This window comes from Rhinolophus sinicus, linkage group LG05 (genome assembly GCF_036562045.2).
Source record: "Rhinolophus sinicus isolate RSC01 linkage group LG05, ASM3656204v1, whole genome shotgun sequence".
Taxonomy (NCBI): Eukaryota; Metazoa; Chordata; class Mammalia; order Chiroptera; family Rhinolophidae; genus Rhinolophus; species Rhinolophus sinicus.
In genome coordinates, this window is record NC_133755.1 from 87,671,869 (window position 1) to 87,696,065 (window position 24,197).

General features: G+C 45.6%; 1 protein-coding gene across 2 annotated transcripts in view; it reads right to left on the reverse strand.

The window, feature by feature from the left end:
• CMTR1 (cap methyltransferase 1) overlaps nucleotides 1-24,197 on the reverse strand; it is a 45,217-nt gene that overhangs the window by 14,376 nt on the left and 6,644 nt on the right. The window contains exons 3-13 of one of the 2 annotated variants that reach the window (XM_019718410.2): nucleotides 18,989-19,140; nucleotides 17,574-17,732; nucleotides 14,851-14,943; nucleotides 13,380-13,451; nucleotides 12,157-12,251; nucleotides 11,956-12,028; nucleotides 6,798-6,996; nucleotides 4,941-5,059; nucleotides 2,848-2,944; nucleotides 2,391-2,523; nucleotides 1,526-1,705 (exon numbers count right to left, since the gene is read on the reverse strand). In XM_019718410.2, coding sequence (XP_019573969.1) covers nucleotides 1,526-1,705; nucleotides 2,391-2,523; nucleotides 2,848-2,944; nucleotides 4,941-5,059; nucleotides 6,798-6,996; nucleotides 11,956-12,028; nucleotides 12,157-12,251; nucleotides 13,380-13,451; nucleotides 14,851-14,943; nucleotides 17,574-17,732; nucleotides 18,989-19,140 — 1,372 coding nt within the window. The remainder of the gene's footprint in view (nucleotides 1-1,525; nucleotides 1,706-2,390; nucleotides 2,524-2,847; nucleotides 2,945-4,940; nucleotides 5,060-6,797; nucleotides 6,997-11,955; nucleotides 12,029-12,156; nucleotides 12,252-13,379; nucleotides 13,452-14,850; nucleotides 14,944-17,573; nucleotides 17,733-18,988; nucleotides 19,141-24,197) is intronic. The other variant, XM_074332884.1, reaches the window with a different exon arrangement.

The window sequence follows — 24,197 nt, forward strand, 5'->3', positions numbered from 1 at the left end:
TCACATTTTTTATCTTTTTTTTTTTTTTTTCATCTTAAAGAAGTCCCTCTAAGACTCCTTGTAACTATACTTTGGTGGTGATGAATTCCTTTAGCTTTTTCTTGTCTGGGAAGCTCTTTATCTGTCTTTCGATTCTAAATGATAGCTTTGCTGGGTAGAGTAATCTTGGTTGTTCTCCTTTGGGCTTAATTTTCTCTTTTTCTAGTTTCTTTGATTTTGGACCCTTTTTTCTTTTAATATATTTATACACAGGGATTATAAAGGGAAATTTATAGCATTTAAAAATATGTATATTTAAACCAGATAAGGACTTCAAAAGAATACAGATTCAGAGACTAATATCCCTATGAACATAGACACAAAAATCGTTAATAAAATATTAGTAAATCAAATACAGCAATATGTGAGTGGTAACTCATGACCGACTGGAGTTCATACAAAAATGCAAGATCTGTTTACCATTTGAAAATCATCAATGTAATTCACTATAAATGGAATAAAGAAGAAAAATAATTTCTATAGATACAGAAAAAGTGTTTGACAAAATTAAATATCCATTTATGATAAAAACTCTCAGCAAACTAGGAACAGAAGAAAAGACATCTGATAAAAGACATCTACAAAAATCTACCCTTAACATCATACTTAATGGTTAAACATTTTACACTTAAAATCAAGAACGAGGTAAGGATGTCTGCTTTCATCACTTCAATTCAGCATCACACTGAAGGAACTGGTCAGAGCAAGGAGGCAATGAAAAAACACCTACCATCATGACCAGCAATTCCACTTCTGGGTGTTTGTCCAAAAGAACTGAAATGAGGATCTCGGAAAGGTATCAGCATCCCCACGTTCACTGCAGCTATTCACAATAGCCAAGATGTGGAAACAACTTAAATGTCCATTGACAGATGAATGGATAAAATGGTCCACCTGTTTGGACCCTTAAGAAAGCACTTCTTCTGATTCATTGTTACTATACAACTCTCCAAGCTACCTCAAAAAACTTTCATCCAATGGTTGCCCACTTAGAAAACTGAGCCAACTGTCACAACTTTAAATTATTACCACTAACAGGGATGAGGAAAACAATTAAAGAAGGTTAAAAAAAAAAAGAACAGCATTCAGATCACCCATCTGGGGAACTCATGAACTGGCAAAAGCTTTGGTACCAGAAACTTCCAAAGCATGTCACATATTTGCTTTCCAGCCATCTCCTGCCTCCAAACAGCAGCTTTACAAGGCAACAACCATGATGGCATTCTACAAACAGAAGCAATTAAAGGGAAATTACTTCTGCCACCAGGGACGCAGAACAAGGCTCCCACCGATCACCCTTGTCACAGGGTGTGGGAGTAGGATGAGGGTCCCCAAGGTACTCTAAGTCCCAGGGAGCCCTGGAACGAGCAGACCAATCCCAGTTACCCATTTTCCAGGGTTGACCAAGAGCCAGTCATTCAGTCCTTCGTTCTCTGGCTTCCCAGATACCCTAGTGGAGCCAGCAAAAAACACCTGGTTTGCTCACCTCTCATTGGACCGTATCATGTAGTCAGTAAATTCCTGGTCTTCCTTGATCACCTTCAAGGGGACCACAAGGTTGACATCGGAATCAGAGTTCCGCAGCTGGTTGAGCTTAATATTGACTGAGAAGAGGTAATCCCGCACGTCGTCTATGCCCACCTTCAGGCCCTTGCACACCACATACCTGCAGGAGAAAGCCCGTCACTCCACTGAGCAGGGCTTCCCCGCCACCAGTCCTCCTCCCCAAGCCCCTTGCTGGGTCACACAGCTCAGGAGCCTTACGTCTATGCGCAAAACACAGCACAAACTCTGTGCTGCAAACATTCACCTCAAATCCTTCCGTGTTACATTGGGTTGTATTTCTACTCTCTAGGACAGTAGAGAGTGCCAGTGCCCTGTGCCAGTCTAGCTGCATCACCATCACCTGGGGGTCTGGTAAGTTACAGACCTCATCAATCAAACTCTCCAGGGAGGGGGCCCAGAAGTTGGGTTTTAACAAGCCACCCAGCAGTTTGGATCAGCCACATCTTCCCTCACACCGTGCCCGGACATTGTGTCCTGCCAGGTAGTCCCCTGGTCCTGCCCCGATCCATATCCCTCCAGATATCCCTTCTATTGGTCACCTTCTCTCTCCTGCGTCAAGTCAAGGATCTCCTCCATGAGAGTGGTGAATAAGGCACGTGGAGACGGGGGCAGAGGCTGACCTGGCCTATCGCAGAACCATAAAGACATGAACCCCGCCTCCTCTTGGCGCTAACCACTTCTTTAAAGTCAAGGTTTTTACTGTAGCTTGAGCAGAAAGCTGCACCAGGATTTGTGTTCTGCCATTTAGCCAACTAGTCTGATGACAATGGAGAGGAAAACCTCACCTCTCTGAGTTGGCAGGTCGGCTGGTAATCGGCTTAAAGAGACAGACTCGTTCAAAGCAGCAGTACAGCAGGTAGATGAGCCCCACGCTGAACGGTGTGAACAGGTCAAAGGTTTTACAGAGGAAGTGGCCGCCTGGGTTAGAGAGAAGACACCCAGAGCCGTCAGTGGGTTCTAGTCCAAGAGGTGGGTAAGGCAGTGTCAGGGAGTAAATATGACCAGTCAGGGCCCAGAACTTGGGTCCCCTAAAAGTCAGAGGCGATTTAAGGGGAGACTTGGCTTTAGAGGGGACTTTTGGGATTCTACAGCACTTTCTTCCCCCAACTCCTCATTCTGCCACTGTCATGTGATATAGGCAGATTTTTTTTTTTTAACTTCCATGTCAACACTTGTACATGCTCTTGTCCAACAGGGCCTCTAAGCGGGTCGTGGGTGGGGAGACGGCTGAAGAAGGGTCACCTGTCCTGACAACCGACAGCGCCATGAGGAACTGGCAGAGCAGCAGCTGCTTGCTGAGGATCTCCTGCAGGTTCTCTTGCCCCTCCACGGAGAAGCCCTGAAATGGGAGCACAAGGATCAGAATGGGAAAGAACAGCGACGAAGACCGAAAAGAGCATCCCTACCTCATCTTTGCTGAGATTTCTTGAAGTGCTTTCATCGCTCTCCACCGCCTGACTGATAAAGGTACGGCGCAGCCTCTGAATTGTTCTGGCATGGTCACATGGCCCGTTATGGGTGAAGCCAGCATTAGGACCAAGGCATGACTACCGGACCAGTGCCATTTTCCGGCTCTGTCATGCCCAGGGGATGGAACCAGGTCTGCTTGTTCAAGGAGATGGTCCCGAAAATTATAAAACTCACATGGGAATCCAAGGGAAAAATGAGCAGAACAGAGGCAGAACACTGGCTCGTCACAGGCCCACGACAAGACAGGAAACGGATGCCCTGTTGAGTCTTATGGACCCCAGGGAGTACGTGTAGCGTGACTTCTCTGCGTGGGCTCCCTCAGCCGCTGTGCTGGCCGCTGCACAGGCCCAGTTTGGACACAGGAGAAGGCGAGCACAACTCTGACAGTCAGTGATCTCTCTTTCCCCTGCTGACCAGGACATACTCACAAAACCCACTTTCCTGGCCCAAGACCACGGAGCCTCTCCCTCTAGCTGGCAGAGTCTCTGGCCAGAGTGTTTGTTCAAAGACAAGGTGTTTGTTCAAAGACTATAGTTGCTATTCCTGGAGTGGTCTCCTTCCCTGGGAGATGCCAGCAGGGGGCAGGGAGCCAAGCTCACAGGAAAGCAAAGGAGGGTGGGGGGAGGAGGCGGGGAAGTTACTGTTCAAGGGGCACAGAATTTCAACTTTGCAAAATGAAAAAAGTTCTAAAGATCTGTTTCATGGCAAGGTGAATATATTTAACACTACTCAACTGTACACTTAAAAGTGGTTGAGATGGTACATTTTAGGTTATGTGTTTTTTATCACAATAATTAGTAAATGAGGCTGGCCTCCATTAAGCTGGCTCCAACCAGGCCAGGTCTCCCTGACTCAGTCCTATGAAGGTAACAGCTAAATGACTCAACAATGTTTAGCAATGTCTTCCAGGTTACAGGTGTTTCTCAAAATGCATGCCTGTTTGTAGGTTCAACCAAAAACAAGGCAGAAGGTTTCTGCCCAAGCAGGAACACAATCCTGGAGTTTGCCACTCTGGTTGCCACCCTGCATCAGTGGCCTCCCAGGCACTATGAGACCCTCACCCCCACTCAGCTGGAGCAGCCCCCACCCCCACCCCCACCCCCACCCAGCGCGTCTATGTGCTGTGCCCTGCTGTGCGCAATGCTGTGGCGAGCAGTAGGGCACCTTCAGCCTGCACATTCCTTCACCTTTCCACACTCTCCTGCCTGAAGGGCCACCCGAAGAGCTCCAGAGGCTTTTCTCACCTCTAGCCATGTGAACCTGGAGCAACTGCCATGTTCCCTGTCCCTCTGCTAGTCTAAGACTGTCTGACACGTCAGATTACCGGGTGAGATGGCTGCAGTGGGCCCTTCTGTGCCTCAAGCAGCTGCCCAAGGAACAAGGTTCCATGAATACTGACTTTAGCTCAGCCCCTGAGAGAGCCTCCTGGGGTTCCCCCCGAGCTGCTGCCTTCGGTTATGTGGTCACCTGTCAGCCCACCCAGAGGCTCAGGAGTGGCCATGTGCAGACAGCCTCTGCCAGCAGCAGCATCCAGGTGGCAAACGGGAAACGTTCTTCCCGGTTAGTTTTGCCTAGTTCATCTTAGCCACGGTCCTCCCTCACTGTGTCTCACACCAACTGAGACCCTTTGAAGAAGTAAGCCGAGAAGCGCCACCTGTGCCAAGCAAAGGTGTCCACATCATCAGTGCCTTGACAAAGCGATCACTGAAAATATGTACAAAAGAATAAAAACATCCATCATACATCCCCTACAATCTGAATAGTGAGCTAGCTAAAGGACTAAATCACACGAAACAAAAACAAGTCTCCAGCCTCTAATGTGATAAATCCCCAAAGCATCACCCTCTGAAGAGCAGATCACCTACCCCGTCGGCCATCAGAAAGTGGACCCCCTTGCGATCTGTGTTGTCCAGGACAAAATTCCGAAAAGCAGTGATGTTTTCTGGGCGGGTGATGTCTCCATCTCCGTCGATCCCGCCCTCGCCTAGCGGGACACAAAACTCACAGTTAGCTCCTCTGCCCTGTGCCCCCGAGGAGCTGTGAACACAGGCACCCACTGGGTCCCAAGGCCCAGGAGAAAAGCCCCCGGGAGGAGCAACTCACTGCAGTGATGGGCCGGGAGGCAAACATGGGGCCCTGCTATCACAAAGCAGAGAACAGAGGAGTTGACCAGCCAAGAGCCATCAACTGAACTACAAGGTGCTCGGCTTTAAGACCAAAGTTGGGTTGAAAGCACTTACATTTTGGAACCAACATCGACTTTTTTTTTTTAATTAAATTTATTGGGGTGACAATTGTTAGTAAAATTACATAGATTTCAGGTGTACAATTCTGTATTACATCATCTATAAATCCCATTGTGTGTTCATCACCCAGAGTCAGTTCTCCTTCCATCACCATATATTTGATCCCCCTTACCTTCATCTCCCAACCCCCACCCCCCTTAACATCGACTTTTTAACAAGGACTGTTAAGAAAGTGGACCCCCTTGGACTTAGGATTTGCTGCCAAATCACAATTACCAAGACAGAGTGCAGGGGACTGCTGTGGGGCTGCTGAGCTATATTACGGGTACATTCTGCACACCCCACACGGTCCCACACGCGGTCTGGAGATGGGGTGGGGTTTTTGTATGTTAACAACCCTGCCAGGTCTCAGCCAGAGATCAGGTAGTTTAATTATCTCCTGTCACCAGGAGAGAAGAAAGGAGAAGTTACCATATTTTGCCATGTATGATGTGCACCCACATTTTTGGCCCAAACTTTCAGAGAAAAAAATCTTTAGTTTTAATTTTTTAATTCAAATTTTTATTTGTTTCTATTTAGGTACTTGTTTTTTGTAGTATAAAGGAGTTTTAGCATTTATTTTTTAACATATTGTGGTACAAGAAATTTTATGTAACAAATACAGTGGTACCTCAGTTTTTTAACGTCTCGGTTGACGAACATTTCAGTTTACGAACACCATAAATGTTATGGATCTATGGTATCATTAGATAGTAAAATTCATGCTAAATTTGCAAGTTTTAGGGGTTGATTTTAAAGGTCTGGAATGGATTAATCCATTTTGCATTACTTTCTACGGGGAAATCATGCCTCAGTTTTCTAACATTTCAGAACTCGAACGGTCTGCCGTAACGGATTACATTCGAAAACCGAGGTACCACTATAATTATAACACAAGAACAGATACAAGAAATTTTACATACCGGTAACAAATTTACGATATTTACGCATCATAGAAAGCCAAGAACTTTTCGTCAGTGCAAGTTCATAAGTTCAACAAAATCGATGATCCCATTCCAGGGTATTATTTTGCATATGGATATCATTATTGATTTCTAGAGTTACACTTTTAACTCATAAACATAAATAAAAGAACTGAAAATATTTACATAAATACGGAATTAGTACTACCCATGTAAAATGCGCATTATTTTTCCCTCACAATTTTGGGCATAAAGTACACATTATACATGGCAAAATATGGTAATATGGCTTGGATAAGAGTTTGCCTAGTGAAGGGTTTAACTGTATCCCACAGGCTGGGGGTAAAAAGGGACAGACTAGAGAGAACTGAGACCTTCATGACATGGACTGGGAATCCCAGGCTGAGAGACCTGGGAAAGGAAACACAGCAAGTGGGTAACAGCTGCTTCTGACCCAAATTTCCCACAGAGGACTGTCCCTCAGAGCCCCTCGTACTCTCCTCGGTGTCCTTACCATAGTAGGGTTCAAAGAGTTCACTGGAGGCTGAGTAGAAATCCTCCAGTTTAAAGTCATTAGGGCCCTTCAGAGTCATTCCAAAGCCCTTCGCGTGCCACTTCTTCCTCCAGAGCACATACTCCGAGAAGCCCCCTGGGCCCGCGCAGACGTCTGCAAAGTACAGAAGCTCAGCTTCCCGGTCCTTTACCAATGGTTTCTGCAAGGTAAGTGGAAGACAGGAAGGAAGAGAGAAAAGATGGCTCAGTGAGGAGCAGGAAGGAGAAGGTAGGGGAAGTAACACAGCCTTTCAGCAAGCACAATGCAGTGTTCCCACCGGGGACACACCACGTAGGAAATGGATCCTCTGTGACTGTCACCCTCTGGGGTTGCCATCCCCGCCTCAAAATACCCGATGCCTTTGGCACCACCAGGCCTAGCTCAGACTCCTGATAAAACGTCTTAATGGGCACCTGAGTATGCAGTTTTTATTCCTCAGCATCTTTTTTCACCATATCCTGCCTTATAAGAGTCCTACTGAGCAGAATAGATGCTGTACCCCCCACATTACAGACAGGGAAAGAGAGACACAAAGTGACCTGTACCCAGACAGTCTGCCAGAAAGCTAAATCAGAATCCAGTCAGCCCACCCACCAGTCTCAGGGCTTCCTGTCTAACCAAAGCCTGGGGGGCTCTAACATCCCTTCCCAGTCACAGCGCCTACCTTTCCAGACTATAGCCTCTGCTTCCCTTCACTCCTTCCTCCTAGGTTCTCCCCACCCCCCTTTTTCTCCCTTCCCACCCCCTTCTTCCGCCTCCCCCCACTCTGGTTCAAGCCATTGTTTCTCAGTCTAGTTGTGTAGGACACAGCTCCCTGACCCATGCTGGTGTTATGAGCCTTGCGCTCCCCTCCCCCAGATGGGGCAGTCGGTCACCAGTTGTCAGTCATCACTCACAGCAGCTCACGGCAGCTCTCACTGGCTGCTGGCCGCTCACACTGGCCACCAGCCGCTCCTGGCAGCACATGGTAGCCCACGGCAGCACACAGCAGCCCACAGCAGCTCACACTAATCTCCGGCTGCTCACAGCAGCCCAGCTCCAGGGAAAGCTGTTGTTCACAATCTTAGCCGTAGAGGGAGCAGCTCACTGGCCCATGTGGGAATCGAACCGACAACCTCAGTGTTAGGAGTACAGCGCTGCAACCACCTGACCCACTGGGCTGGCCCCCCCCCACCCCTTTTTTCAATTAACGGTTTTTTAAAAATAATTTTAGATATACAGAGCTGCAGAGAGAGTTCTCATACACCCTTCACCCAGTTTCCAGTTCTGCTAACATCTTAGACTGCCACTTGTCAAAATAAGAAACCAACACTGGTACACTACTATTAACTGAACTCCAAACTGGAAGCAGATTTCACTAGATCCTTGTTCTGTTCCAGGATCCAGTCCCAGGTACCACAATGCACTTCGTCTCCTCCCCATTTGCACTCCCTTCTCTTGCCTTTGCCCCTCTGCTAGCCGGGAACTGACAAGGCAGAGAGGAAAAAAATACACCAGTGTACAGCTTCCAGGCAGCCCTCAGAGCAACCGCCCCCACCTCAGGAATAACTATGTTACAATAATCATTTGAATTTTTATTAGATTACAGTTTTGGCCACTTCAGTACCTTTAACTCTTAAACTAAAATTTATGCTGAATGCAGCACTGACCTATATTGTGTGTCTACACTTCCCTTTTACACACCTAGGCCCTCGATGGTGAATTCTACTTGTCCCGACCCTCCACAGCAGAGAGGATGCACCATCTACACTGCTGGCAGCAAGAGGCTGAGCTCTAGAGTGGGTGACTGCAGGGGACCCTGATGAATATTCAGCAGGAAGGAAGGAAGGGGCATAGGCAGCTCAGCCTTCCCTCTCTGCACGCTGGCATGGCTGACTGCTTGTCCAGAGTTCTGTAACTGCTACAGAAAGCTTTAGGGGCAACAGTTCTAAGAAAGAAAGAAAAATACTAATGTTCACAATCCGGTCACTTTCTAAATGACAAGGGCCTTGCCTCTGATGATAGCTGTCTAACTTGATCAAAACAGTGAAAAAGTTTCTGGAAAAAGTGACTTCAGCTTGGATAGATCAGTTCTTTCTCCCTTTCCCCTGTTCCTGAGCCATCAATTGTTCGTATTTTTTCATTATATTCATTTGCAAAAGACCTAATGGCATTTGCCAAGAACGTGTAGCACTTTCCAGACAGTGGTAATGAGGCAGGTGTCACAAGTTTAAGGCCTGGACACGCTGCAAAGAGGGAAAACCACATTCCTCACGGTGGGCTGTGCCCCAGCCCCAGACTCCAGACTCTCTGGGTGAAGAAAGACAGTGCAAGGAAGGGGAATGAATCAATGAAAGTCTCTCACCTACAAAAAGAGGGCATAAATATGATTTCATTTTGTGATTTCAAGGCATGTGGCCCTCACAGGCCACTGCCAGAAGGTCTTTTTCTAGAAAGGACAGCTGGGGTTCTCACTTCTGCCACCTACTGGCTGTGCAATCAAGGGCACACAATTGATATCTTTAAGCTCCAGCTTCTGCAACTGTAACCTGGGATTAATGTAGGTTATTTCTCAAGACTGTTGTAGGATTAAGTAAATTACCATGTGCCAAAAACCTTTATACACTGTAAAATACTAAACAAACGGTAAGATATTATACTCACTAAATCAGCTATCTTGGAGTCAGCTCTTATCCTTTTCCATCTTTTTCTCTTTCCAGTGCCTAGTGCAGTACTTCACCCCCAGTAGGCACTTTGTAAACGCTGTCTAATCTCCACTAAGACAGCACTGAAACTTACAAGATCTACACTCAGTTTTTGTCTCCTGTTACACTTCAAAACAATGTTTTCTTACCTCAACAATATCCCCAGGCACACAAATCCCTCGTATAATGTTATGGTTTATGATACACTTCCATATACCCAAAGAATCTAAATCTTTTCTTTCCCTTGCCTCTTCCAATTCTTGTTTACAATTTCTTTATTTCCCTACCCTTGTCTCTTCTCTCCTTTTACCACAACCTGCAGAATCAGAAACACATGGGGAAAAAACTTCAGTTGTCCCCCACTTTCCACCTCCAACCTCTCCACACCTCCCCAAGCTTCAGGTTCTCCACGCTATTTTATGATTTGCCTGATCCAAGAGCCACCGCAACCCAAGCAAACGGGGTGTGTGCCTGGACTCCAGCCACTCCCATCTCTCCTGGGAACTGCTCTAGAGCATCTCTGCTCACCTGAAAAACACACCAAGCCTGCTGGTTTGGCTGCCACTGTGATCCTTAGGGCAAAAGGGAGAAGAAAACACTAGGGGCTGGAGAGAAATCACATTTGATAGTGGAGTGGAGAGAAACATCTCTGAAAGGGCAATTCTCCATGGCCACTGACAATCAATTCAGGTCAAGATGCTGCCTGAAGCGTTACAAACACGGCTGCCTTTTCCTGTGTAACTAACATCTCCACCCTGGACCCGAATGGTACGACCCTGGTGCCTACTTCATTTTCCTGACAGCAAAAGACAACAACCAGATACTAGCTGCTAGAGGCATTTTCATTCAAAAGCCCAAAATGACGCTGTGACTTCCCATCAGCTTGACAGAGCTCCTCTGCCAGGAAGGTGTATTAAAGGAAATCATTTGGAGCTCAGAAAATTAAATCAACATTGTATCAACCTAATTTTCTCAAGACGCTAATTCTAAGAGCCCTTTTGAGCTACCTGCTGGTACTGGAAAATGGGGGCGGGGGGAAGACATGGGAGAGAGAAACGACTAATGGCTAAAGGGGACTACACGCCAGTTTTGCCAACAAAGAGAAAATAGGTGAAGCTGAAATGTTAAAGAACTCGGAAAAAAAAGTTTCTTTAGTGAGTGAATAATCAGGGGAAGGAAGGTGAGTGAAGCAGAAACAGGTTTGGGAACAGCTGGCCCCTGGCCCCTTCACTATCAAAGAGAACTAACATTCTAGAACTGGATAAAAATGTTTCAAAACCCTGATAATGCGAGAATGAAATTTCTTTTTTTCTTTCTCTGTCATCATAGAGGGTGTGTGTTCAGAGAAATGAGATGCAGCAGAGTAGAAAATCGTTTTGTTCTACCACTTCTTGAGGGGGGCCAAAGCCTGATTAACTATGATCTCACACAAAGCTTACTCGAAGAGACAGGGAGGGAAAGTGGCCACATCTGAAATCACAGGTCTTAGAGCTGGAAGAACTCTTCAGGGCCTCCTAGCCTGGCCCTCTGGCAGGTGGGTGGGGCTACTTGCAGAGATGAGGAGGCTGAGACCCACAGAGGGCATGAACTTCAGTGACACCACCTGCAATGTAGTAAGTGCTGCACTCCCTGCCCCCTTCTCTGAACACACAGCCTATGTTTTCAGACATGACATTGATTGTAAATAGACCATGAAAGGATCCAGATGCCCACATTTCGTTCAACTCTCCAACATTTCCCAGATCACTCCCGTCCCGTACCAGAAACAGCACCCAAATCAAATGTCACAAGTTTCCAATCAAAACATAAGTTCACTTTGAGGACTGTATACTCACCCTCATCCACTGTAGAAAGAAGGCGGGCTAAAGCTCCCTGGTGACAACTGGCCTCCATGTGCCAGTGAGCACCAGAAGGCTTTACAAACATCCCAGCCCTGCACCCTCCCAGCTCTCCCATCCACCAGAACGTCCAGAACACATGGGGAAAGGGGTCACATCAATCTCATTCAGAATGGAGTTCCTGGTGCCTAGCACTGAGCCTGGCAAACGGGGGGCTGGATAAGTGTATGTTCAATGACAGCAGAAGGAGGGCCCAGGCTCTTACTCATGGCCTCACCTCCCTGCTCCCCAGGCCTACAGATGTCACAGCTGCCGATTTTACCCAGGCATATCCCTGCCTGCCTCCAACTGGAGTGAGCAGCAGAATCTGCAGAGTTGGCTGGGACTTTGGGCCAGAAGCCCTCGAGACAGTGCTTCCGGGGGCAGTCCTGGGGCCACAGGAAGCCCTGTGGGACCCTATCGGAGGAGCTCCAAGCAAAATCTCTCTATCATAAAATACATTTCTAACACATAGCATTGCACAAATGGCAGTTTCTGAGCTACTGAGGCTTAAGCCCATTTAACACTATGAATTCAGAAGCAGAATCTTGTTCTCACCCCGTAAGAGTCTCGCGGATTTGTAAAAATGTGATCAAACACAAAATCCATGTTAGCCATCTTCATTGCAGCCCTGCAACAAAGCAAGACAGAAAAGCGTGATTCAGTACCACATGAATGGAAAGCTGAGGCCATTCGTGGAACAGTCCATTGTGGCAGGCGGGGGGCGGGTAGGATGGGCGGGAGGGGATGTCAGCAAACCTATTTAGGAAGAAGACTCCTCGGATCATCTCGTAGGGATTGGCCCGGGTCCGAGCTCGCCGCATCTCCTCCCCATCCAGGATATCAAACACGCTCTGCCCAGAGAGAATCAGAACCTCAGGTGAGCACCACCCTCCACGGTGGCACAGGGCTCTTAAGAGCCTAAGGAACCCAACTCATAGCTCTCCTCTGTGTCCCAGTTCTAAAATGACCAGTTGTGTGACCCTAGACTCTGACCCTCAACTGCATCACCTATAAAATGGTAAAAAAAATAAAATATAAGTTCGCCCCTGGCACATGGTAAGTGGTTCATAAATGGCAGCTGTGGTTATGCACACGGCCGCCTCTGGGCATTGCAAATCCTCACAGCAAATCCGCTTCTCCACTCCACTCGACTTTCCAAGGGACCAGAGTTCTGATCTAAGGCTCACTCAACTGGGGCTCGCTCAGAGAGGGGAAACAACCCAAGACCAAGGTTTGCTGATGGCACCTACCACACAATAGGGATCCCTTCTCCCTCCTCCAATTTTCTCTGAAATCAAAAAGGCTCACTTCACATGGGTACCCGTCATTGTCAGGATATTCCCAACACTCTGCTTGCCAAAAAAATCAGCTCTATGAGGCTGGTCTGAGGCTTTGCTGCTTCTCCAACCCATTTCCTCCTCGGTTTCCTTGGCTTACTCTGCCCCAGGCAGTGTACTTCCGGCCCCACATCAGGCCATGAGACATCAGAGGAAGGCTACCATTCACCCAGTGTGTTAGGAGCTGCCCACTCACTATTCATTTAATTCTCACGGCAACCCTGGGAAGTATTTTCTCCCCATCTTAGAGATGAGGAAACTCAGAGAAGCTAAAGCAGCTGGCCCAACGTCACACAGCAAAAAAGTTGCAAAAACTAGGGTTTGAATTCAGGTCTATCTGATGCTAAAGAATGATTCCAAACCTTTCATTACACCACGGCCCTCAAGATTACAATGAACCAACCCAATGAGGTTAAATGGGTCCTTTCCTGGCTATTAACCACAGGGACCGCACAACACTATAAGGCAGGTCCCCAGGGGAAAAAAAAAGGACACCTTAGAGAAATGTACAAGCTACCCATCTGACCCCCAGGAAAAATATCAGCTAAATTCAGCCCCCACAACTGACTCAAAAGACCTGGAAAAGCCCCACACAGCCCCCCACAACAGTTTCCACCCCCAGTCCCAGCCACACAGCCTTACCTTACACTGCAGCACGCTGTGAAGCAGGTCTTCCCCACAGAACTCTGTTTCATCTTCAATGATCATCTTCCTCTACAGGGAGAAGAGAACAATCTGTAATGACCTTGTGTGACTGCATTTGGGGGGATGAATGGAGAAACTAGGGTCCCTGCCCAGGAACATCAACCCCTGAGGGCAGGACTGAGAAAGTCCTAAGTCCCTCTGGATGTGCTCTGAGATGCAGCAGCCCCCTGGGAGCGCTGACAGAGCCACATGGACTCGGGAATGCTGAGGCTGAGAAGAGTAAACAGGAAGGAGATGGTCAAGTTGTGTGTCCCTTGCGTGGAGGCAGAAGGATGGGACTGCCGCCTGTAACAGAATGCCTGTCCTTCAGCCAGGAAGCCTCTGCCTCTGGGATGAGTGTGAGCAGGACACCAGGAGCTGACCGGGTAGCTCACGAGGGCGCCTCACAAGGTGGCAAGTCCAACCTCACGTGTGAGGGAGGCTACCTCTGAACCAACCATGTTCACAGGGAGTGCTCCCAGGTCCTACACTTCAGAACCACTGCGGACCCCACAGAGCTTTTGTTTACGCAGGAGATATATATATATCTACATCTCGAGGTTCATTATGACAAATTAAAACTGAGAACATTTAAAAATGTTTATTCCGTTTAAAAGAACAGTATGTTATGTTAACATAAATAACATTTTTATGAAAAATAACTGTATTTCCAAAAAAATATTTAGTGAGAAGAGTGGCATTGTCTTCAAATGGCACATTTTTGCAAATCTCTTAATATCTGGCTTAGTAGAAGACGGCTCGATTCTCCTGTCCACGTTTGCATTCCATTCGTTGTGATCTCACATGCCACAACCTCTGGAAAACTCTACTGGACACTTGTGAGAGACTTGGAGTGAAAAAGGCAAATGACATTTCGGTATCACTGTGAAATAACTTTGACCTTGCAGAGCTCCTGAAAGTATCCTGGACATCCCTGGGGGCCCCTACACTCTGAGGACAGCTCTCTGGACCGTCCTGATGTGGTAGCTATCTACTTTATTCTTACGATTTTCCAGAAGGACATTAAACAAATTCCCTTGCTAACAACTCCCTCATTACTTTCTGAGGGCAGGTACAGTGTCTTTTCATCTACCTGGAACAGTGCCCAGCAGTGACTAGGACGCACACAGATGTATAAAAAGCTCCTATAAAGAGCATCTGTGAGGAAGGTAAGTTATGCATGCTGGGTTGTTTTGCAAGTTAAATGATGAGGAGAAAAAAAACCCTCTCTGCCACATCTCCCAGGGGCTTATCTGTAAGCCCTTAAAACACCCTCTTGACACAGCTTTTTCCTGTCAGAAGGGTGAGATTCACATTTTTCACATGTGAATATACATACATACATATATACACACATACCAAACCCAAGGAGGAGAAAAGTCAGGAGATAAATGCCAACAATTCAGGGTATAGTTTCCCAAAATCTTACCTTCCCCACAACCATCCAATCGCTCATTTCCTGAGTGTCGGGAATTTCAGTGGTACATTCCGGGAACCACGACACCTGCTCACAGGCACTGGGCTACAAACAAAAGAGAAGGTCAGGTGAGACAGACCCTTGGGACTATGCCCCACATCGTCAGGGCTTCCCCAAAACAATCAAGAGGGACTCAGAGAGAGATAGTAGGATGGGTCTCAGAAGCTGAGGCCAAATGCAGTACTCAGACATGAGACTTGAGAGCCAGAATTCTGAAGTTTAATGTCTGAAGGCCAGGTCCAATTCTGGCTTGAATACCTAGACACTTCCCAAACCTTCAAAGTGTCTTTCATTTGTTCCAAATGAAAGGTTGTTTTATTTCTTGATGAATACCTACTAAGGCTAGGTACTCAGAATGCAGAGTTAAAGAGACATGGTCCTGGTCCCAGGAGGCCTACAAATGGAGCAGGAGGGACACAGAGAAGTACACATAGGACATGTGTCTGCGGTAAGGTAGTTACATCAAGAAAACTCAATGCAATAAGTCTCACCTTCTGATGCCTTTCAAAGTGTTATTCACAAAATAAGTAGGATTCCGCACCTATTCCTTCCAAGACAGAGCAGAAACTGGCATCTCTCAGGCTGTTTCCTCTTAATTTTTTAATTTTCCTTATCAAGCCTAAACAGTGGTTTCAACCTGGCTATATTTTAGGGTCATCTGCAGTCCTTTTACAAAGTACTGATGCCTGGGCCCCATCCTCAAATTATATGGTTCTGTTGGTCTGCGGTGGCAACCGGGTATAAGCCCGTTTTTAGAAGTCCCCAGATGATTCTGATGTGCAGCTGGGGCTAAGTTCACTGGGCTGGAGAGACACGGACTGTGAAACCTAAAAGGTGGCTCACCCGCATGGCAGCTCCCCACAGTCCCTCCCGAGCAGGCACAGAGAAGATATTCACCATTGCAAATTGAAAAATTGTGGTTCAAGGTAATATTACACGCTCTGAAAGGCATAAAATGGTATCACAATGCAAGGTCTCGAGGGCAAGCCAACCACCATCAACTGAGAAAAAGTTTAAAAGAAAAATTACTGAAGCTTTCGTCAGTGAATCTGGCAGTGAATCATGGCTTCTCCCCTTGGTCAAATCACCACCTTTAAGCATAAATGGTTGTGATTTATAAACTCTTAAAAAAAACAAAGCTCATCTATGCTTTAGATGCCCCTTTGGAGAGAAAACGCAGGCTCCATCTGTCTCCCCATGGAAGTCTGAACACGAAGGCTACCTGCAAAGTGGGCTTTGTCCGCAGCTTCCAACCTGGTACTCTACGTTCCTGGGCGCAGCAGTCACTGAGCATGCTCCCTGGGGCGAATCCAGGAATGGATAATGACCTCAGGCCACCCAGACTCATCTACCTCAAGGAAGTGGCCACCATGTGATAGTGAAGCCAAACTCTTAACCAAAAGATAGGGCAGTTTTTTGTAAGAGGAACACTGAACTCTGGTAGATGGTGATTAAGACAGCCCTGCCTAAAAAAAAAAAAATTCAGTAGCCTGTCTCCATCAAAAGCAGAGATTTTATGGGCAAATCTCATTTTTCAAGTTCAGCAGAGTTAGTTCTAATTCTGCACCACTGAGAGAATTGGGACTCTACTTGTTTTCACACAGACGAAGACACGGAAAGCACCAAGTATTTTTGAGGTAGAAACCTACATCTAGCACCCAACTACAAATATTTACCCTATTCTGCACCGTCTCATCTGCTACCCTGCCTGTGTCATCTCCTCACAACTACAAGGCGACACAGCAGGACCCCCCCAGGACCCATTAGCTCTTGGCTCGTCAGCATCTTACTCTGAAGCCTTATTAGGCTTTTATCATGCACAGGTTCACAGGAGTTTTTCCTGAACTAGAACATCAGAAAGATAAATAAAATATCAATTTTCCAGAGTTCAGAGCCACATACGAAGTTAAATTACAGCAACTATGTAGAAGACTAAACATTTGTGTTCTATTTTCTCTACTTTCAACTCTGTAATGCTAATATTTCACCATTATTTTTAGGTGCTTTTATTATACCTACTTCAAATCCTTTGTGGAATAAGGTAGGACATATGAGTAAATAAATGAATAGCATCTCAACATTGTGCCATGAAAAGGGATAAGAGTCTCTTGGTATTCAGGCTTAAAACAAACTGGTACCCAAGTAGGTAAGCAGACTAAACCCAGAATAAAAAAGCCACATGGAATAAACAAACACCTGTTTGACACCAGAACATCATAAACCTGTGGAGAATGGAGAGATGGCAACTAATCCAGTCACTCACACAAGGGGAGAGTGGGTTCTCACTGAATCTTTTCAGCAGAGGGAACACACTACCTGATGAGGTATCTGATCTTGGGCACTAGTGGAAAGCTACAGCTATTAAAGTTCTTTGTGGAGACACACTCTGCCTTCCAGCATCTTCTACCTACTGATCTTAGATAGTCGTATATAAAGCAACAGGAAACAAATCCACATCCTATCATATCCACAGCCCCACCCCCACTGCAACCCCAGTCTTCTGTTTTCCATCTGGGCATTCCTAGGACCTTCCATGTAAGAAACTAGCTCAATCCCCACTAAGCACAGTCATCATACGGCCTCTGGAGGCTTCTAATCTGTTACCATGACTACTTAAAGGCACGCATCCAAAAATACAAGTGGCTTTCCCGCCTCCTCCTCCCCATCCCAGTTACCTCTGGCTCGTCTCGCCAGTCCACGTTCAACTCCTGGTCAAAGCCTTGCAACGTCAGGCCCAAGCCTCTTCGACCTTTCTGATTAGAGGTTTCAACGATGTCCTTCCGACCCTGGCTGTATTTACCCAACCCTTCACCTTCCCTGAAGCCCATCTTGGCCTGAAAGAGAGAAGTAAGGGAACATTCATAGAAACAAACATAATCATGGAGCAGTTCTATAAATAAATAGACATTTATTTAGCCCCTATCATGTGCCAGACATTATGCTAAACCCTAAGAAATATAGAGGAGTAAGGCCTAAAGCTTTCCCTCTAGCCTAATGAAGAAGCATGAATAAGTAACTGAGGGCCGTCTATTCTGGAGGTGAAGGTCTAGGGCAATCAGAGGTTGGATAAACGAGAAGGGACCTCACAGCTGTAATTAAATGTACCAGGAGAACCTAATGAATCTCATTGAACAACTACCCTTCCAGCTAATGTGTCTGATTAAGTGAGAAGTAGATCTACAGCAGGGTTGATAAAGAGAACGTAATTTAAAATGGAACCACTTTAAGTGGCAACTTCTACCTTACCCTCAGCTGGTCAAACAGCCTTACCAGGTAAAGACAATGAGGGTCTCAAGGAAGCCAAATCAAGAGATGAACTGAAAAATAGCTTCATGTAAAACTGAGGTATGTAAAGTATTATAAGATCCAGGACAGAATCATTTTTTTAAAATGTCACAACTGTCTATAAGCTCATGCTGAACTCTAGAGTCACTGGACCCAGTTACATGCCCCAAAAATCAGAGACCCAAATCCCAAACCACACAGATCTTAAGAAGTGCAATCCTAAGATCTGACTCCTCCTAGAGGGCCTATGGAAGGGGCATTACCAGCTCAAGAGCTGGATGGAATTCCTACCGTAGCCACAAATCTTTCCCCAGGTCAAAGAGGCTGAGTGAGTCACAAACCTCCCCATCTTCCACTTCCCCAAAATTTGTGACCCCCAAACTACAATCCTGATTATGACTTTAGAAGTGGCAGTTCTCATTCTTAATTCACGCCCTCCAGGAGTCCAAGTTTCATTTATTCAACTAGTGTTCATTATACATGCATTGCACGTACAAAGTTCATTAAGTGACCCAGGGTCAAATGTATTCTCTATCTCTTACTAACTATGTAATTGTGAGTAAATCGCTAAAAGTTCCTAACTGTACTCGACACACAATGGGAACTCAAAAATATCCGTTTTTGCTTCCCATCCTTTCAATTTCTTCCCCCACAAAACTGGGATAGTAATACCTTCCTCACAGGGTTGTCTGAAGATTAAATAATGTATATGAAAAATCACTTTTCTCCTTGTTATACCAATACAGGTTCCCTTCTCTCACTCTGCTGCTGGAGCTTTAGAAACCCACCCCCAGCGCTGACATACCATAAGCTTCTGGGAGACGCTGTTATACATGGAATAGCGAGAAGACGTTCCCTCCACGAGGGAGTCTGCTTTGAAGGCATCATCGAAAGAGTCAGAGCTGCGCTGCTTCCCCTCAGTTTCGCTGTCCGACCCGCTTAGGCTTGTGGTAGATACTGGAAAAGAAAAAAGGAAAATGTTTTGCTGAGTTTGTGGCACAAAATAGCTTCCAGAAGTCCAAGTTTCATTTATTTAATTAGTGTTCACTATGTATGCATTGCACGTACAAAGTTCATTAAATGACCCAGGTCAAATGTATTCTCTATCTCTTACTAACTATGCAATTGTAAGTCACTAAAAGTTCCTAACTGTACTCGACACACAATGGAAACTCAAAAATATCAGTTTTTGCTTCCCATCCTTTCAATTTCTTCCCCTACAAAACTGGGATAGTAATACCTTCCTCACAGGGTTGTTTGAAGATTAAATAATGTATATGAATTTGGGGAATATAATCAATAATGTTGTAAAGATTTTGTAGGGTATCCGATGGACACTTGTCTCGTTAGGGAGACCATCTCAGGGAAGATGTAGATGCCTGATCACTGCACTGTACACCTGAAGCTGAACAATAATGAATGTCAACTACAAGTTCATATATATATACACATATACACACACACATATATATATGTGCATGTGTGTATATACTTACAAGAAGCGGAGTACAGCATTAGGAATAGAGACAGTGGAAATGTAATGGCTCTGTGCGATGTCAGAGGGATAGTGGATGGGGGAGGGGGGTTCACACAGTGTGAGGGATATAAATGATAAACGTCTATTACTTTGTTTTGTGCACCTAAAACTAATAAAAAAAATAAAAATAAATAATGTATATTATAGGACATTGTTAAATATAAAATGTATTTATTGAAGATGCAATTGTCAGTTTCTGATTGTTTCATCTCCTAGTTTCCTTTGTTTTCAGTCCTTCAAACTTCCAGTTAAGAGGGTGGGTCTATAGCACAGACTCAGAGAAGAGCTGGCTCACAGGCAGAGAAAAGGGAGACGAGAAGAGGGAGGGGAGCAAAGGGAAGGAAGGAAAAAGGAAGAGGAGGAAAGAGAAGAAGGACAGGGAGGGGAATGCTGACAGAGGAGCTGCACCTGGGCACTCCTGGGGGAAGCTGGTGGCCCAAGTGAGCTAAGCCATTATCTTCATGGTCAACAACCTTGCTGCCAAAGGACGCCGAGTGAGACCCCCCTTAGCAGCTGCCAGATGTCGTGGGTTACCTGTCTCCTGGTCCAAAGCAGGCTGCTCCACAGTCTAGCTATTCACCGTGACTGGCTCTTTCCCTCTCCTTTATAGGTAGGTGAATCTCTTAACTTGAAAGCTATTTCAACCCAGTGTAATTTCACTCAGGTAGTTTCTCAAACAAACCCACCCAACTTTGGAAACTGACTGTATCTCAGAAATTTGGTTAACTATTTCTACATATTCCCATTGAAAATGGTACAAATACCAAGCAAGGAGGCACGCAGAACAGGAAATGAAGGTGGTGGTGTCCAATCTGATCCCAAGGCTTGAGAAGTTATATAGCACTCAACAGTATACACATCTTATTAATATGTTATCGTGCTTATTTAAGAATAAAATAAAAAACGTTTCAAGTTATGTGTGTTGTTCTTTCAAAGATCTATTATTGTTAGGATAGAAATGCTTATTATTTAGACCTCAATACTTAATAAACTGAACTGCTAGGTATTTATTTTGGCCTGGGGCATGATGAAAAAGTTATGGTGGCACTGAGGGTCCAAGACCCAAGAACACTTGTGAACCCGTGCCCTGTGTACTGAAATGGACAGATCACCCAGGACATTGTCACGTGAATAAGAGGAGAGCGAGGCCATACGCATGAGCATGGCATCCAAACTCCTGTGACTACAGAGGCAAAATAAGAATATGTATTCTTACTTTTTATAATTGCAAAAAGACCTTTTGGAAGGAAAAACATATAAGAAGACCAAAAAAATTGATTATCTACACATTATCCAGGCATGGAGACAGAATACTAAAATGATTACTTGGAACAAGTGAAAGTGAAAGAAGTAAAACTTTACATTTGTGTAGCACTAGAGTTTATACTGAATATCTTTTTATATTTTTTTATTTATGAACCATGTGAACAACTATCTGTTAAAACTTAAAACATTAAAAAAACACACACACACACAAACACGGACTTAGCGATATGACACAATCCCTTTAAGAAAGTAAGTCCCTGAGAAGAGATGAGTCAAAGCTTTGGAGGTAGTGAGGAGAGGTGCAGAGGGCAGCCAGCAAAACAATTCTTTATACACCCAGATGGTCACTACTCAGGTATTCATAACTTGAGGACTACGATACATCATAACTCTAAAGCCCATCTGCACACCCATTTCCCCACGAGACACCAGCTGGCTAAGGGCTGACATTGTAGAAGAGCGACGCCTTCCCAGCACCCAGGCCTGAGTCTGCCTTCCACTGTGCTCCGGCAGCACAGTACTCACACCATCAGCTCGCACTCATCGCATTGCCTGGAAGCCAGCTGCTGGCACATGCCACTCCACTGGACAGGGTCACTCCCAGAGATCAGGAACTGTGTCACAGTCAGCTTTGCATCTCCCACACCTGGACTGAGGCTGTCCACTTCACAGAAATTAAGTGCTCACTGGAGTGCATTTAAAGGACTCTCAGCCAGTTGTCATCTTTGCTAAGCACCAGCTAAGGGTACAGCTCCGTACAACACCTTGTACGGTAGCGCAAGAGGTTCAGCCCTCAGAAATACGAGGATTCGTGTCATACATTTGTTCAAACCGACAGCGCATACAACACCAATAGCGAACCAGAATGTAAACCATAGACTCTAGGTGATGATAAACTCTGGGTGACAATGATGTGTCAATGTGGATTCATCAGTTGTAACAAATGTACCCTCTGGTGAGATTATGTTGCTAATGGGGGAGGCTATGCATGGGTGAGGGCAGGGGGCAGAGGAGATACCTTTGTACTTTCCTTTAATTTTGCTGTGAACCTTAAACTACTCTAAAAAAAAATGAAGTCTTTAAAAATAAATTTTTTTTTAAAGGTAAAACAACAAAAAGTTTAAGCAGGGATGGAATACCTATATCCTAAAAGAGAACTGGGCCTTCCTTAGACTATTACTTAGCAGGCCCCTTTCCCCGTAGGCTGAAATAAGGCACCTGTCAGATCTGCCAATATTGTTTAATAGATCAGACAACGTTGGTTCAGGACCTGCTCTATAAGAGGTCCATGCTATATGCAATGGGGTACTATCCAAAAGTAACATTCCTACCCTCAGAGGGCTCAAAAATCTAATAGCTAAGATAAATATGCATTTTTAAGGATATAACATTTTGCAAAAGAAAGAAAAAGCTGGTGAACATGTGTGAAAAAATTAGAATAAACTTAAGATGAACATACCTGGCTCCTAAGCAGTTAGCAAGGAGGGACGGGGGTGAGCACGCAGGTGTATGAGGCCCCTGGGCTGCCCTCCCCGTTAGGTGGCTGCCCAATTTCCTTAACAAGCAGCCGACTTGTTTCCATGGACCAGACCGATGCAGCACACGGCAGAGTGCCAGCGTGCCGCTCGGAAGGAAAGACCTAGGATGTTAACAATGAGTAACCATGGAAACTGAGGTGAAGTGATATTTATTTTCTGTTTTGCACTTTTCTGCATTTTCTATGTGAGAAATAAGAATATATTAGTTTGAAAATGAAGGTTAAAAAATAATAAGCTATAGAGAAATGAAGTACCATTCTAAGCTTAGGAAGGGATTAGTTTCTTTCCAGAGAAATCTTCAGAGGACAGCAGATCTGAGGGAAAGACCTCCTGGGGGGTGTAGACTAGGCCCCGGCCTTTCATCTCTCACCGCCCATACAGAGGAGAGAGATGCGCTCTGAAAGTGCCCACACGCTAAAGAACCACCCTCCAAAGGTGCAGGTTCTCTCTGCACAGTTGCTTCCATGCCTTCCACCTGTACTGCCTAGTGTAGAAAAAGGAGGTGTCAGGAGCGTGGGCAGCTCCGAGCACGGCCCTCAAGTTTCCAGGGATCCAGGGATCCTAAAGTTTCCTTCTGGGCAGCCCAGGGATCCAGGGTCCTGATTAACCAGAAGCTACAATGTTAAATCAGTTATAGGATTCCTTTCACCAGCTGTCTGGGGATTCAGAGGTCTGTCTATGAAAAGCTTGGGGAAACCTGGTATCTCCTCAAAGGAGCGTATGCACTGGGTCCAGCTCTAGGGAGGTGCCAGGCAGTCAGCTTTGCTTGAAGACCCATTAACCAGCACCCATCAACAGTATGAGCATCCTTCTTGGGCATGCAGGGTTCCTGCCACCCTCAGATCTCAGAGATTTTTTTGTTTTCTTTGTCTTCATAACATTTTTGGACCAAAATGACAGAAAGAAACAAATTTGGGTGGAAGGTTCATCAGGCAAATCAGTGGTGACTCTGGTGCAAAATTCCAACACCCGACTCTGACACAAAGATCTTTCCACCCATTCCTCTTCCCTAGGTATCACCTAATGTACAGCTGTCCTGTCCAGGTTCTGAGAGTGAGGCTGATGGAGGCTCAAATACCATCCTACTAGGCGTTACTTCGTGAGATCAAGAAGCATGCTGGCCTTACTTCTCTTTTATTCTGTGTGGTATTAGAAGCCGATTCCTAGCCTGACATGATTTAGGACAAAGTCCCCCAGATCGCTCCTGATGTCTGCAAACTACCACAGCCTCTAGTCATTTTTACCCCTGGGCCTTGGGGGCCACTCTTGTCAGATGAAAAGGAGACAACTGTTGTGGCTGTAGCAAAAAGAGGAGCCCTTGTAATGAGGATATAAATTAACAGGAGTAATAAGGTCAGTCTATTAAAACCATTCATTTCATTAAGAACTTGCCCAAGCTGGGCGGCATTCCCATTTACCTCCCAGGAGCTCCCCTTCTAAAACCTACCAGAGCCCAAAAGACTGGAGTTTTCACTTAAGATTTCTTCTCTACTTGATAGAGGTCATTACCCTTAAGTCATTTTAAAGAAGAAAGGTTCACTTTATAGAAGAATCTGAGGTTTTCCAGCGATTGACAAAATTTTTCACGTGGCAACAGAACAGTAGGGCAAACATGCCAAGACTAGAAACGACAGTGACAACACACAAGGCGGGCAGATCCAACCACTAGTGAC